The sequence below is a fragment of the Catharus ustulatus genome, chromosome 11 (assembly GCF_009819885.2).
Source record: "Catharus ustulatus isolate bCatUst1 chromosome 11, bCatUst1.pri.v2, whole genome shotgun sequence".
NCBI classification, from domain to species: Eukaryota; Metazoa; Chordata; class Aves; order Passeriformes; family Turdidae; genus Catharus; species Catharus ustulatus.
This window is the reverse complement of record NC_046231.1, coordinates 8,127,731-8,144,474: the sequence shown is the minus strand read 5'-3', so window position 1 is coordinate 8,144,474 and position 16,744 is coordinate 8,127,731. Positions and strand designations below refer to the sequence as shown.

Genomic DNA, 16,744 nt, shown 5'->3' with positions numbered 1-16,744 from the left:
ATCATGTGGAGATGAAGTGTAATAAAGAGCACACACCCAGCATGGATGCCTGCAAATACTCAGGGTGCTGGGTAATGTGTGGCTAACTGCCCTCATACATACACTCACACAGTCACACACTGTTGTCTTTGCTAAGGATGCAAAGATGCAATTCAGTTAATTTTTCCACTGCCAACAGATGAAAGCAGAGGGTAACTCACTGACAGCTGCCACATCTGCCATGGAGAGGCAGCATTACCTCTAAAGCCAAGAGCTCTGTGTACAAACATTGCCACAGCCAGTTTGCCAAAGTGTGCATCTGCCAGCACCCCACACCCACACCCAGTACCCTGCACCCACACCCAGCACCCTGCACTCAACACCGCTCCTCTGAGGAGAGGGGCCTGAACCCAGCCTGCCACAGGCACTGGGGAGGGATTCGAATTGCAGGTTTGGGCAGCAGAGTGCCACATTCACACACCACTGCCACATCCATACTGCCACATCCACACATCACTGCCACATCCATATTGCCACATCCACACCACCACACTGCCACACAGCCAAACCCAAACCACTGTCCCACTGCTACACCATCACAGCCACATCCACACTGCCACACTGCCACATCTACACTGCCGCATCCACACCACTGCCACATCCACACCAATGTCACACAGCCAAACCCAAACCACTGCCACATCTACACCATTGTCAATCCACACTGCTACACCATCACAGCCACACCCACGACACAGCCACAGCCACATCCTCCAGACACACGGGAAATGTTGAACATTTGATCATTACATGTTGTTAACAGATTCTGACAATTGCTGAAGCCACACAGAGCCCAACAGAATGTCCAGGTCTCTAGAAAAAAAAATCTGAGTATGAATCTCCACAGTGCAGAGATTTAGATGGGACAATTGCTAGGAAAATGACATCCTGGCAAGGAAATGGAGAATATTCACTGACTGGAGTCTAAAAACATGTACTTTTTCTGCAGAATCTGTAATTAAATGCAAACATCTGGAGGATAACATAAATTATATATCAAGCTAATTAAATACTTAATTATATACATTTGCCTCCTCACAGATATAAAGGCAGTTCAAAGGAAATATAGACCTATCATATTATCTAACTATGAAAGAAAGAAGACATGTTGCAGCATTTAGTTTTCTAATTATATAAAAAAAAGATTACTGAAGACATATGTTTTAGAAAAATAATGCAAATTCACTATTACTGGAAAAATCTCTTTTTTTTTTTTTAATAGTAGTACTGCAAGCACATTTAAGCTTTTTAAGGCAATACAGCAGCAACTATCAACCAGAACAGAGTAAACTTAAACAAATCCAGAATAAGAAAATTGGAGTAAAAAAGAATTTAAAAAGTATACCCATCTGTGCTTTCCATTCCCATTTCAAAACATAAGCTCATTTTAGTGCAGGCCAGCAGGTTGTCCTGATATGACTTGTACTCAAGCCAAGCCAAGGTTATTATTATCTTATTTACAGAAAAGTTAACACTCTCTACAAACATCTCTTACTATGATATAAAAGTCTTTTATTTTCAATTAAAGATACAGCAAAACTTCTTAACACCCATAGGTTCATACATATTTGAAGAAAGCTCTGCAGTTTCCCTGAAAATTAACTTCATTATTTATTATGTTGAATTTTCATTGGACAGGATGTACTGACTGAGAGTTTGAAATATTGTGAAAATTGAGAACAGTGCAAGTAGAAGTTAATTGTCCTAATAGACCTTTTAATTCTTGACATTGTAGCTATCAGAAATAGCAGAGAACTATAAAACTTTCAATGTCACATACATTTACTCTTTGCACATCTAACACATTTTTTTCTATTATTTCACTATGCTTCCATTCCTTTTTCTGAGTTCCACTCAAAAGAATACCTGCAGTGTATTTTCAGAACAATTACTTTACAGTTGGTGATGAAATAATAACCAGAAAAAACACAAACAATTGGAAGCATTGGACAGGAAATCGGTTTGTACCTCATCTGTGTTGTAGATAATCTGTAGCCCCGAAGAGATCATCTCAACCAAATAGAGGAGAAATAATGACACAGCATTGATCTGGAGTAATTAAACACAGAAAGGAAGCCATAATTAACTTCATGCTTATGGAGTCACATAAACAAAATAAATGTGGTAAAACTCACTAATAAAGATGGTCCCACCATAACACTCTTTCGCTTCTTCAAAAATCTTGGATCTAATGATGTGGAAACAATCAATAGGAAAAGATGGCACAAACAAGCATTGTCCTCTACAATTTCAGATGCTTTATGATTTTTTAATTTCAGACTGTGCTAGGAAAATGTTCTCCCTTAGGCACACTGCTCTGACCCACAGGTAATCCCTTTGGTCATGGCCTTGGAGGGAATTTTGGCATTCTCGGCTCATAGGAGAAGAATACAACATTCAGATATGATCAGATATGTGAAAAACTGTATTTTTTGTATCCTTCCACAGCATTTATTGTTGAGAGTAATTAACTTCAGCAGCTGTGCAGATGAACATCATCATGGAAACTCATTGAGGAATCTAAGAAAACTACTGGTTTGGTTTTTACTACAGAACTTTCCTATACTTCAGAATTTGTGTAACATCAACAGAGAAACTCAGTTTATCACAGTACGAGATATAAAACCACAATTTCATTATATGAAATTTAAAGAAACATCTAGAACAAAAAAGTTGATTCTTATCTGGAACATAACAGATTAAAAATTAGGTCCAAATACTAAAAAATCCATAAATACTTAGAGACAACTGACTCCAGTGTCTTAATACAAACTGAAAAGCACCAAGTATAGCAATAAGGGCTACATAATATATTCAATTTTTCCCAGCTGAGCACTCTCAGTTACTCTGTACTGTTGTTTGCACAGAGCTGAAAACCCTCTAATTTTTGAGGTATGCAGATGACAGATGGGAATGCGCATTCATGTTTATGGGAAGGATTGAGGTGCCACAAAAAACAGACTTTAAATTGTCATACAGTGCTTCCCAGGTCCCCAAATTGTCTCTTCCTATAAATAAAACATGTGCCTTTGCAGGAAATTTCACATAGCCCAAAATGCTGACTTAAGATAACTCCATAAAGCATTTTCCCCAGAATATACATTTTCTGAATCCAAAACATTTACTGTACAAACTACTTAAGTAATACTGTCACCACAAAATGAAATAATCATCAACCTACTGTGTCAGTTCTGAATAATTTCACTAGCAATTTCTGAGCTAAAAGGTGTGTGCAGACTTATGGAATGCAAAATAACAAGGTCATGAAAGCAAAGGTGGGTCTGAAAGTAAAGAGAAGGGGAAATAAAAACAGTAAAGATTAAAACTCTGGAAAATGAGACACAATAAAACAATCAGTTATGCAATGACTGGAACCACTATGCAAAGCATGAACAACAATTCCCTGTTTTCAGTGTACATTAAATGAAGGAAAATTGCTCAAAATTATGGAAAATTAAACTGGGAATATTCACTAAATCTTTCACTTTGCTGACTACAACATTTTTTGCCAGAATTATTTATTGACAGCCATCAAAAAGTTGGTCTCAAAAAGAAGCAACTTTGTAAACAACCAACCATCTATCTCTACAATCTCAGTTATTTCAGCACCTTCTGACCAAAACATACCAACAGACTCTTTTTCAGCAGAAAATGAAAAAGCAACTCAGTTTTACCAAATACAGAACATCTAACACAAATCTAATCAAACTGAGACAGATGGAAGAATGGAGGCAATATTATTTAAAAATCAGCCAAACTTGGATTTACTTCAACATGGATGTGTTACCTGAAGGTGACCATACTCCTCATGGGAGAAGACCTCATCTCCAGTGTGTGCATTGAATATAGAATGCAGACATGCAGATGGTTTGGGGTCTTGTTTAAACTTCTGAACCTAAAGGTGCATGAAGCGCAAAACATAAAAGCAAAGGCAATAATTTCAGTATGTTTGGCAATCAGAGATTCACCACATACCTCATTTAAATTATTACTACTATTGTTATTATTACCAAACAAAAAAAATTCTTGATTTGACCACTATGTAAACCTTATTATCAACAGTGTCTTTTCAGAACAATTACTTTATAGCTTGTAATTGAATGAAACCAAGACAACTCTTCAAGTCATGCTTCGCTCTCCAACAAATCTTAAAATTTTCTAACCATCATTGCCAGTACCTGATCCACATTTCACAATATTTTTAACACCGATGCTACCTTCATTAGATTTTCTTCTCTGCCAACAAAACACAGCACATGCCTCAGAACAAGTAAACAAGTACTATGATGTGGAGCCTACTCCACAAATACATTGAATATACTTCAGGTCATGACTCATATGTTCACTGGCAATAGAATACAACATCTGCATTTCTGCTACAAGCAGCAGCACTTGCTCAGGTCATGTCTTGGGCACATAAAATTCCTATCATTAAAAAACATCTTCCCTTTGCATGAGGCCACACACAGTCTCTCAGAATAAAGTCCAGCTTGACTTTTGTCTGTTAGGTACCAGAAACTGTTTATTATTACACTGTAGGAAGAGAAAAGCATCCGTAGTAAACAAGGCAAACCAGACAAGCAGTGTGCCAGCAATGGGACACCTCTGTTAATTTAATGCTCATTATTCTTATCTGGCACTCCTCATCCCCAAAACAACAACTGCACATCAAACAGAAAACCAACAGCTCAAATGTAACAAGATTGATCTAGGTCAAGATTATTTAAAGATATGAGACTCTCAAGAAACAATCCAACCCCCCAGAAAATACATGTCAGCATGAATACAACTGGCAATACAACACTTGTTTATCATTATTGTTATTGATCCCACACACCTGTGGACTTCCCATTTCAGTTTGTGTGCTCAGCTGGGAGGGAAGCTATGGGCTTACATGAAAACTATTTCTAATAACACAGTTAAAAGCCAGGGACCTGAAACTTCAAATAACCACGTGAAATTCATGCATTTAACTACTTCTAGATCCACTGCTAACCACTGTGCAAAATTTATCCACCACACCAAATTTTAATAAGAAAGCCTGAATATTCAGAGTATATTCACAAGAGAGTTATGAGCTGAATAAATCAACTGTGTTGCAACGTAAGTAGACTACTCTGTTTCCTTACTCACTTTTGAAACGTGTGCCCTTCTGAAGTTATGTCCTTAGGTAAAATACAGCTGGAAAATGCTTACTAAAGAAACCAAGCAAAACAACCAAAACAATCACCTAGGTAAGGTGAACAAGTGCAAACACAATAACCAAGATAACACTGCAAAGAAAACTCTCCAGCCTTAACAAAAAGAAGTCCTACATCTTTCAATTCAATCACTAAAAAGACATAAAACCCCCCACAAGTAGTAATGGGGTAATATTTAAATGGGACAAATAATCACAAAATGAACACAAGGAAGTTTCAAGTGTACCCAGTACTTTCCTTCCCAAAACACTCAAATCATCCACTCCCTAAAAAGATGCTGCAACTTGACAACAATGAAGCAGTTGTTCTGAGCTGGGGCACTCTGACACTGTGAATTTGAACTGGATTTAGGATTTGTTTTCCCAGTTTAATGAATCCCTTGGAATGAGGCGAGCGCTGTGTCCTAGCGCGGTTTCACCTTATCGGCCTGGCGCATGTAGCAGTAGAGAATTCCCCTCATGCACTTTATGGCAGAATGCTCCAGCTCATGGGTCCTTCCCTTGTCATCATCAATGCGCCTGGGTGAGAGAGATAACTCGTAAAACAAATTGCAAATGCATTACTGGGGGAAGAAAAAAGGAGACATTAATGCTTTGGAATATTAAGTATTTAACTAATGCTGTTGCATAGTGGTGCCTCACTCATATCTACATATTAACAGCCCTAGTCATCCTCTCTCATGAAAAAAAATAAAATAATAAAAGAGTTTTTGTCTGGCATCTTACACAAGCATTCCTCTTTCAAAACTTAAGAATTAAAAAAAAAATTCTTTCTGATCTTACAACATGCAGTCTCTTGCAAGTAAATGATTCTTATTACCAGCAATAAGCCTGCCAATGCCCTGAACTCTCCTACTAGATTTAAAAGTATCCCAAGAGTACAATTTGCCAGAAGAACCTCTATTTTTAGTAGCATGCATTAATTTCACTGTAACAAATACTGGTACCAATTACATTACATGAAAACATTAGAGTGACATTTTTAACCTAGCACCTTCCTAAATATTTTTACTGAGATTTGGAAATGCACCATTCTCTATGGGTTTACAAATCTATTTTTGATAAAGCTTCATCTTTTAAAACTTTCCCAGGAAACTGAATAACTGGCAGAGACATGAGTGTAGAAGTTATTCACCTGTAAGCAAGGGCCAATGCCCAGGCACAGGCAGCACAGTAAAGGCTGTCGTGGACTTTTGCCTTTTGGTCATTCCCAAAAGTCTTGGTAGGGAACAGACCTGTGGTTGGGCTTTGATGGAGCAGCAATGTTGATTTAACTGGAAGAAAGAAAAATAAAAAGGTTCTTAACAACATTTATATTTCTTCCAGTTTCTAAATAGATTTTCAGGAACAGATCAAGGTGTGAACAATCTGTTAGAGCATGCACAACATAAAATAAGGGAAACGTAAGGAGAAACAAACACAAAATTTGTCACATTGTTTTTTCAGACTAATTAGACCTTTTTACACAAAAACCCAGCAGTATTCAAAACTGTTTCTATGACTCTGTTCCAGCACAACCCACTTTGTACAGAATTTCTACAAAGCAACCCAGTAACTTCCTTTCTGTGAAAACAGAAGAAAAAAGTGACTACAGTCACTGGCTCCCCAATCAGTTAAATGCTTATACTCTCCAGAACTCCACATTCATAAAAATTACATTTTCAACTCAGGCCAGATAATTGTATCAGCATTTATAAAAGTAGAGGGGAGTAAGTAAGGAGAAAGGACAACTACAATTATTTAACTCAGTATCTTGATATGAAAATAGACTAAGGCAGGAATTTTCAAAACTGAGTTAGAAAAAATACTAAATATTACTTTAATTCTTTTTGTACTTCAATATTTTGCATTGGGAATTGTTTTTCCTAAGGTTATATAATAACCAGTATGCTCCAAGATTGAAACTGGGCTTAATGCCCTCAAACATGATCTTTCTAGCAATAATCTCTTCAGTATAAGACAGGAAAGTAGGTTTTTTTTCCACAGATTGTTATCAAGCATCAATTTTAAGAAGGCCTCTTTATTGTCTATGCAGAATACTTAGAAACTAAGTATTTTAAATGAAAATTACAAGGTTTTACAGCTTTTTGCATTACATCCAATGTCTTGATACCCTATAACAAAAGCTTTGATAAAATATTACCTGAAAAAGTCAATATAGATTGTTATAAATGAAGTATAAATTCAATAGTAGATTTTTACTGTGGTAGCAGCATAATTGCCTGAAATAAAGAGCAAGCTCCACCACAGATTTGTTACTGACAAGTGTTAAAAAAGTCAATTGAACAGTCATCTCCTCTGTAAGAAAGCTAAAAGCAACGCACCTACAAAAAGCAACACATCTATTGATGGACCAGGTACAACCGAGATTTCACTTCAAAAAGCCATTTGAATGGAGTGCCATCCCTCCTTTTTAGAATGATGGGGAAATCATTCACTATTCTGTGCCCTTGTCTGAGTAAAACTTAAAATTTAAAATTTAACATTGTTAATTGCACAGGCATTAAACAACCTGGATTTTAGAATACAGGTAGGACTTCATTATAACACAAACCTCCTAAAACCACCAAAAACAAATAGTTGCTTTAATGGTTTTGGCTTAAAAAAACATGATATGAAAAACACTACACTTGACTTGAAATCAGCTAACAAATAAAATTCCAGCACAAAAATACATTATGGTGCTATTCATAAAGAAAAGAACTTCCAACTGATCACCTGCCAGACTGTTCCAAGTACTACAAGAAAGCTTTTGTCTATTTAAATTTTCCCTCAGCTATAGCTGGTCAATGCTACAATCCTAAAATACCCCTCAATCCAAAATAATTCTAAATTAATTCTTACAGCTGAACTGCAGTTTCAACAGACATTTGGATTTTCAGCAAGAAGTGTAACTCAGCCCTCCCCTTTGCACCTTCCAAAATTCCAGCAGAATATAGGAAAATACCCTTAATTAGGAATAATGTAGCACCAATATTTAGTATGCAAATATCAATTCTAACTTGCATCCAGGTTAGTTCAAGCATCATTAACTTACCAATTCTATAGTAATGATTTAATTTATCCCACAGAGTTTCCCCCTCTGGCTTTGGAAGATTAATACATTTAAGTGGCTCATAAATTGAACCTAAAATTAGAAGAAAAAAGAAAACCAAAATAAAGATCAAAATCAGTTTCATAATTGCAATATTGCCAAAAATTACTGTTATAAGGTATTTTTTTAATGTTTATAAAAAAAAATGTTTGTTATACAAAAGCATGATTTATGGAATTTCAGTTGAAACAAGAAAGTTATCTCTACAGTCTCAGATAATTTTTTCTACAGTATCTGTCTACACAAACCAGATCTCCACCTGTATCTCCAGTGCTTTGTTGATACTCAATTACAGCAAATGCTACATAAATTTAGAGTTAATTTTTGAAGACAATTATTAAATGCTAAGAATTTTCTATGAACATTTTCTTAGAACTTATGTAGATTACAGAGAAACTTCCAGAAGATACGTAGGAAAACAGTAGACCATATTCAATTATTACTACCCTATCTGCTTCTAAAATGGTGAAGATGTTCAACACCATCAGTGTTTAACCTACCACAACCTTGTTTGCACCCACCAAGTCAGTCCAGCTAATGTCATGTCAGAATAGGGGTTGGCTTGCTCCCACATGCTACTAAAGCTTAAACAAGCTATTCAACAGATGAAGCCCTCCACTCACCTATATTCCAGAGAAATACAATGCTATCAAATCCCCATCTTCCAGTCTCACTGTCCCACATACTGACTGCTGCCCTATCTGCACCTGAAAACAATGTTTTACTGAGAGCTGAAATGAGCTACCTATTAAAAATTAAAAATTGAACCATTTCCAACTTCTAATTTCAGAGAAACATGCTGTCCTCCTCCCCAAATCCCTTGGGCTTTATTCAGTGCTCTGGATGGCAAGAACTCCACGAGAGCCATGTGCTAAGGGGAAGAATGAGAATTTTCCCGTTCCGGACTGCACGCTGCCCTTTGGAAAAGCTCCGTGAATGCAGAGCCAGGGCAGCCCAGCCAGCCAAGCAGTTCTGGCAGGACACAGCAAGTGATCTTTTTCACAGTGCCTCTTTGGCAATCCCAGCACATTCCCAAGCATCAGACACAAGATTGTCCATATACAGGACTCTCATCCCCATAAAATCAAGAAAACAAGATGAAGAAAAAGAAAAGTGTTCAAGAAACAACTGGATGTGGCACTCAGTCTCCTGTCCAGTTGCCAAGATGGTGTTTGGTCAAATGTTGGACTTGACCTCAGAGGTCTTTTCCAACCTAAATAAAATGTGTGTGGAATGGTGACAGAAGCTTTATGAATCAAGTTCTTTGGTGAGGAGACAAGAAAATTTCCAACCATTCAAGAATGCAAACCTCACCCCAAGTTAGCATTACCTTTGCTTTGCAAGCACAGGAGTGAAAAAAAAACCCCACTCCTCCCCAAGCAGAACCCTGGGCACCTGCTCTGCTTGGATGTCCTGGGCATGCTTCCCAACCCATCTGAGCTTCCCCTACAGCCTCTCCTCATTGGGAGAGGTTAAATTAGAAATAAACACCTGCATGTGGGAAAGGGCCTGAAAGTGAAGCACAGAGAACCCAGTTTATTTGAGCTGCCTAAAAAACAAAGTCAAAAGAAATGAAATTGTTCTGTAATGGAAAAGAAAAACTTGTAACATATCACAGCTTGTGTCTCTTCTATTAGAAGAAATAAATAAATAATGAACATTCTGAACCAATTTAAATCCATTTTTCAAAGCTATTTTGTTTTTCTACTTCTTTCAGCCTACAAAACCCTGTCCATGAAATGATTCATAATTTATCTTATTATACAATTAATTCAGTTACCTTGCAAAAGCACACAATACAGTGAGCTGCAGCAACTGTAATTTTGTACAGTGTTGTAGTGAAAGGACAGAATACACAAAAGAAAAAATCTTCAGGAAGTCAATGCATAAAAAGCAGTGAATTTATGAGAAATTCACTTACTAGATTTTCAAAGGCAAAATAACGATTCCAATTTTTAGATTAGCTAACTGAATATCACATGCATATCCACCATCCTTTGTGTGTAAAACAGGTTCAGAATGTCCACTCCCTGCAGACTGCTAACCCCAGTGTGGCACCAGGACACACAGCTGAGCATCCACAGGCATATACACACAAGGCAAAAGTTTCTGAACTAAAATTGTTCTAATTTAAATACTTACCAGACAATCTATGACCCTCTGTGGCCAACAGAGAAACAAAACAAAGGTATCAAGAACAAAAAGCAAGCAAGCAAGATTCTTCTATTTCAGAGCATTCAAAGATTTCAACTTTGTGCAGAAAGAAGATTAAACAGAACAGAGAGCATGAAAATGTCAAAACACCATCTACAAATTACATTATTCTAGATGCTGAAACTTTAATAGAAATATAGTAAAACAGTCAGAGTAGACTGCTGATGAAACAGAAAGGTAAAATGAATTCAAAGTTTGAAAAACTGACAAAAATAAAACTTTATGCTGTTAAAGTATTCCCTAAAACTACTCCTACTCCAAGGGGGAGAACTTGTTTAAATCAAAGTTTTCCACACATTCTTCATTAATTCCTTATTAGCACCTATATAGTTTATGTTTTGCTTGAGTGTCTACAGCATTCTCCTGGAGAAATCATGTGGTAAATTACATTTCATTACTATCACAACCTAATCAAAGCAAGGAACAGTCAGGATAAACACGAAGCTGCTCCTTCCTTGTGCTTTTGGAGAGAGCCCATGACGCAGAGGAAGTTATTTTAAGGATGGCTAAAAAAAAAAAAAAGTCTGTCTACAGTCTCATCCAAAATCTATTTGAGTTCATTTCAGCAAGATAAAAACCTGTCATAGAAAGCTATTTTCAATTGCATATTTAAAATAGGCTTTCAAACAAAAAAACCAACTTTTTAAAGAGATGACAACAGCAAGACTGCAGCATTCTAAACACAATAGAATGACATATGCAAATAGGACCCTAGAGGTCTCATACAACAGCATTCTAAAGAAACAGAATGAGGACATTAATTTTAAATACTGTTTTTCATAAATACATCACTTCATTACAACCATACAGTGTGAGTTTTATTTTAGGTAAATAAGTAGGTATGCTAGGAAGAACATAAAAACCTATTTTGTTGATTTACTATTTCTTCTGCTGTCTAGAGCTGTAACAACCCCATCCAACATTTAAATAGGGTATTTGGGAGTTCAGCTTTTCTTCCACAAAGAATGAAGTGTGCCCATTATTTCCTTACATCACAAGTGTACTGCTGCAGGCAGTACCTACTTCAAAATCAGCAAAAAACTGATAGAAAATCAAAGTGTCATTTCCTGTGTTAACATAATTAATGTCTGATAAGAGAACACAAACTCTTGATCCCAAGTCCAATTAAATTCCTGTTTGTCTTCAGACATTGCACTGACTAAATGCCCTATATTCAAAATCTGAAAAAACTAATTTAATGGAAAACTAACCCCCTTTCATTTCCTACTATTTACAGGTCCCAGAGTGATATGATTTCACCACTCTTCAAGCTGAATAATTACTAAAAATTATGGATAGAGATTCCTTTCAAAGTAATAGGGAACAGGAAGAAATTTTGATCCTATGTACATACAACCTCTGGAGGCTGAAAATATGTCATACTGATGTGAAAGTACTTTCCCACCCACTTCATTTTTATTCCAGTTATATCTGAGATTAGCATTAACTCCTCTTCTGGAAAGAGGTATGAACTGATCCTAGATTTTGTTGGGATTCAGAAGCTATGGCCAAAATGGCTTTAAAACAATTCTGCTTCCAAATTTGTATACACAGAAGCTTTGGACACACACACATCCTTGAAGATGGCAGTAATTGTGGATATTAAAGAAAAATAGGGATTAGAATGGGATTCTGTACAGAGTCTATGGATAAAGACTTGCAAATTTCAACAGGGATGGTTTATTCAGATTTTTCAAAGTACAGAATTATTATAAACAAACACTTCCACAAAGTTAGTCTCAAACAAATGGAAGCAACATGGCAAGAACTTTATTTCCAAGGTTTCACATGCCAGAAGAACAAAATAAAACATTGGTTTGCATAATTAAATCAGGCCAGACCAAAAGAAAAAAGCTGAGAATACAAGATTTCTTTGTATATTTGGTAAGAATGAAAACTCACCACGGCCTTTGATGTGACACTAGATCTGGACATAAACACTTGAGACAGAGGCAAGCTCTGGACCTCTGATCACTGTAGATTTCATTGCTCAGCATTAATAAGGGCAGTGACAGCTTCACATTACAGAAGTCACTGGGACCAAAAGATTTTATTTCTACTCACAGCAAAGTTAAAGAAATGATATTGCATGGGGATTTTTAATCACTACAGGACAAAACTATGATCTCAGAGTTGACCCTGCTTTAAGTAAGAGGCTGGAGCAGGTGACAACCCCTCCAGACTGAACTGTTCTACAAAAGAGGGTAAGGAAACACCAGGAGAAGGGCTTGGAGAAGATGACAGAAAGGGTATTAAAGTGTTCCTCTACCTGAATACAGTAGAAGTAAGGAAAAACATTAATTGTTACCTTGTTGAGTGATGATAACAAATGGGTAAAAATTAGTAAAATCTTGTAATAGTTTCATTTCAATAGCATTAAAGTGACAAAGCTTTTAAACCATCATTTATCAAGAATAATCATGTGTTACACTGTGCAAGTAATTCAACTAGTATTTCATAGAATCCTAGAACATCCTGAGTTGGAAGGAATCCACAAGGGTTGCTAAGGTCCAGCTCCTGGCCCTGCACAGAACAAGCCCAGAATGGCACCCTGTGCCTGAGAGCATTGTCCAAACTCTGCCTGAGCTCTGCCAGCCTTGGTGCTGTGCCCACTGTCCTGGGGGACCTGTTCCAGTGCCCAGCCACCCCTCCTCAGTGAAGAACCTTTTTCCTGCCATCCAACCTGATATAAACCTCCCATGACACAGCTCCAATACTTCAGGGCCTATCACTGTTCACCAGAGAGGAAAAAGAAAAAATATGCACCAATTTATTTGTCCTTTCTCTATTTCCTTATTATCTGAAGGTAGTTCTCTGTCCAGTATATTATATTTAATGGAAACTACTGATCTCAGGATTTACAGTAACTAACAACACAAACAACAAAAGCTACTGAACACCAGAAATACAATACTGACCATCGTGCCAGTACACAGGAGCTTCACATAACCAAAATGCCAAAGTCTACCACACAAGCCTTGTACATGCTACAAGCAAGGCTGGAAAACCACTCAGGATACTCAAGGCAAGCACTGCCACTTCTGAGAATTCAAAACAATAGGTGTTAAAACTACTAAAAATGTTTATTTTGCATCATAACAAGAGAAACATCAAATATCTATACAATAATTAGGAAAGAGTAGATTTTTTTTTTACATTGTCAACACATCACATTTTTTGATGGTCAGAGAGGCAAAACTGAAAGGCCACAGGCAGGGCAGTGGAGTCCAAGACACCCAGCTGTGTCCCCTCACCTGGTCACTCTCACCAGCACTGCTATATGTGCAATAAGGACTACACCAGAGTTTTCCCCAGTCACAGTGTCACATATGGATACATCTCATCCCAGTCAAACTCCCTTCAAAATACACAGCAATGGTCTTGATAACTTAATATGCTCTAGCTTGTGTTGTACCTGAGGAGCAGCTGTGCCAGGGGGCCTTACTTTGCTTCCACTTAATTTCTAAATGTCAAACTCTGTAACCAAAGACTGACCGGAAATTGCACTTATCTCTAAACCAGTCACGTTGGGGTTTTTTTAGGAGTCAATTGCAAACAGCATTCTTAAGGCACTTTTCACTTGACTGTCATCTTAAAAGAGAAATTTGAGTTCAGAGATGGTTGCACTGAGGGATACTGACAGGCACTCTAAACAAACAAAACAGGAAGATTTTACAGTAGATTTCAATCTAAGTAGATTACAATTTTAAGCAATTTTTACTGAGAGAGTTCAAAATTTTCAAGTTCTACTGTACAGTGCTAAAAATCTACTAACACAGAACACTGCATGAAACAAAACATACAATTATTTTTTGCTGAATTAAATAGCCACAAACAAAAACAAAACACAGAACTGCACACTTACCAAATTTTAAAAAAGCATGCGCAGAGGACGCTCTGTCATCATCCAAATTGGCCATTTCAAATTGGTGCAGCTAATCACAAACGTCTCAGGCTAAGCTACAGTAATTTTCAAAACTGTTTAGTAAATGTTAAAGGCAATCAGCATTAAATTAAGTGAAAGCAATGTTAGTGGAGTTATTAACACAACAGAGTGCACAGCACAAACTTTCACTACATCTTATGTTTCCTCCTTCTACACTGACCTCTTGGTTTTATTTTGCTTTGACTTCCATAAAACTTAGTAGTTTACTCCATCTGAGTAAAAGGACACAGTTTACAAAAAATCCATCTTTTGGATATTTGGCACGAGCTTTGTTATTCAATAGGAAACTTGCTACAAACACCAAACGGTGATGAATACAATCTGATATATTTTAGGATTAAATAAAAATAGTGATTTAACCAGTGCACACTAATGTGTTAAGTAACATTAATGATAAGGAGCTAAAACTCTGCTTATGCATAGTGCTGATTTCATCCTGTGTGAAATATGCACCAGGACGTTTCTTGAAGTCAAATATATTCCTTATGACACTAAATATCTGAGTTATTTGAGGTAGGACATATTCCTCTTTGGCATATACAATAGGAAAAACATGTCTGTAATTATGATGACAAGTTTTTCCAAATCTTTAAAGTTTATTTTTTCTAAAGTAATGAAAATTTCAGGGGTTTTGGACTAGTCAACTACAATCTTTAGAATCCGGTCCTAATCAGAGTAGCAACAAATGAAACAGCATTTTATTGCTTCAGAAAGGGCAATTAACATTTCTGAATAAAATTTGGTTTTACTGGGAAAAAAGTAATTCATAATTTAATACACATAAACATGAAGATACAAATTACCTCCTACAGGATTGAGTCTTACATGATCCATTGCTGCAGGCTATAAAAATGAGTCACTGGTGCATTTCAGGCATGTGTATCTACACTCCATGTTTACTACATCTTACTGCAAGAAGCCCACCAGTAAAAAAAACCCAAACCAAATTAAATAGTGCTGTTTGTGAGCTGGGAGTCCAGCACAAGCCTCAGCCAAACCAGAAACATGTGGGAGAATTTCTGTCACTTTCTATTAAAATCCCAACCATGCCTCCTTCTGACAGGGCCAGGAAGGAAGAAAAACACCCTGAAGTTCTGCAAATTACAACATAAAGATGGAGCAGTAAACTTGAAATATAATAACATTATTTTTATTTTCAGATATGAATGTTATCTGAGAGATATTATATAAAATTTGATTTTCAAATCAACTCCTTTGCCAGCAGAACTTTTCAACTAAAATAATATTATTTCTTGAGAAAATTTCTTCAGCTGCTATATAAAATGCCATGAACAAATCTCTAGACAAAATCTGTATGAACCGTGAAAGAAGGAAGTGAAACAATAACAATCTGCCATTGCTCAGAAGACAATGCTGCATACATTGAACAAAAAAGCAACAGGCAGCAGCAGTTAAGAAAAAGTGAAGTGCTTGAAACCATCAGATGCCTTCTGCAGACACAGGCCTGACCCTGCAGGGATTCCCAAAGTTGTGTGCTGCCCCGAGAGCGGGGATTCACACACTGCGGACACGCAGCTGCTCCTGGAGCCCTGCGGCTCCGTTAGTGTCAGTCACCTCTGAGCTCACAGGCCCTGAAACCGTAACCGGCCCCAGAGCCGCAGCTCCTCTGTGGGCGGGCCTAGCCGGGGGTTTGCCAATCAACCTATACATAACCTGAGCTTTTAAAGCCAAAGGAATCAGAGCAGCCTTTCAACAATCAATTCTTTGGAGCCCTCATAAAGTTTGGTCTCACACTGTCTGATCAGTTATGAGCGCAACAAAACCAACCAAACATGCAAATAAGTAACAACTGAGTTACTTATTTACATACAAGCATGTATGGCATATAAATAAACACAGGGCTCTTCCGGATTTTTTTTTTTCCGTTAGAACAACTAAACTCCCACTATGACTGTATTTTACTTTATAAAAAAAACTCAAACTCCAAGTTTTTCAAATTTACGCTAACTCTGCAACACCACCCTTTGGTTTAGGCCAGAACGTAGCTGCCCCACAGTCCACGTTCAGAACAAGAAACTCCACGGTGTAAAAAGGCTACCTTTACCTAAGAGAAACCTGGCAAAAGCTCGTACTTTCCTCTAAACACTCCCTCTGTTCCGCAACACTTTATACAACTGCGGTAGCAAACACGCCCCGAGCGCTGCCTTTGCACCCCCGGGCACAGGTGACACCCGAGCGGCACCGGGGCCGTGCCCGCCGCCCGCGGGGAGCCCCGCGCCCCTCAGCGCCG

The 16,744-nt window shown here is 37.4% G+C and overlaps 1 protein-coding gene across 5 annotated transcripts in view; it reads right to left on the bottom strand.

Moving 5' to 3' along the window:
- Positions 1 to 16,744, bottom strand: part of PHKB (phosphorylase kinase regulatory subunit beta) — a 70,569-nt gene that overhangs the window by 53,566 nt on the left and 259 nt on the right. The window contains exons 2-8 of one of the 5 annotated variants that reach the window (XM_033069352.2): positions 14,413 to 14,507; positions 10,476 to 10,493; positions 8,277 to 8,366; positions 6,375 to 6,513; positions 5,659 to 5,758; positions 3,827 to 3,934; positions 2,008 to 2,088 (exon numbers count right to left, since the gene is read on the bottom strand). In XM_033069352.2, coding sequence (XP_032925243.1) covers positions 2,008 to 2,088; positions 3,827 to 3,934; positions 5,659 to 5,758; positions 6,375 to 6,513; positions 8,277 to 8,366; positions 10,476 to 10,493; positions 14,413 to 14,467 — 591 coding nt within the window. In that variant the 5' untranslated portion in view covers positions 14,468 to 14,507. Of the gene's footprint in view, positions 1 to 2,007; positions 2,089 to 3,826; positions 3,935 to 5,658; positions 5,759 to 6,374; positions 6,514 to 8,276; positions 8,367 to 10,475; positions 10,494 to 14,412; positions 16,691 to 16,744 lie in introns of those variants that run through there. The other 4 variants (XM_033069353.2, XM_033069351.2, XM_042779622.1 and 1 more) reach the window with 4 other exon arrangements.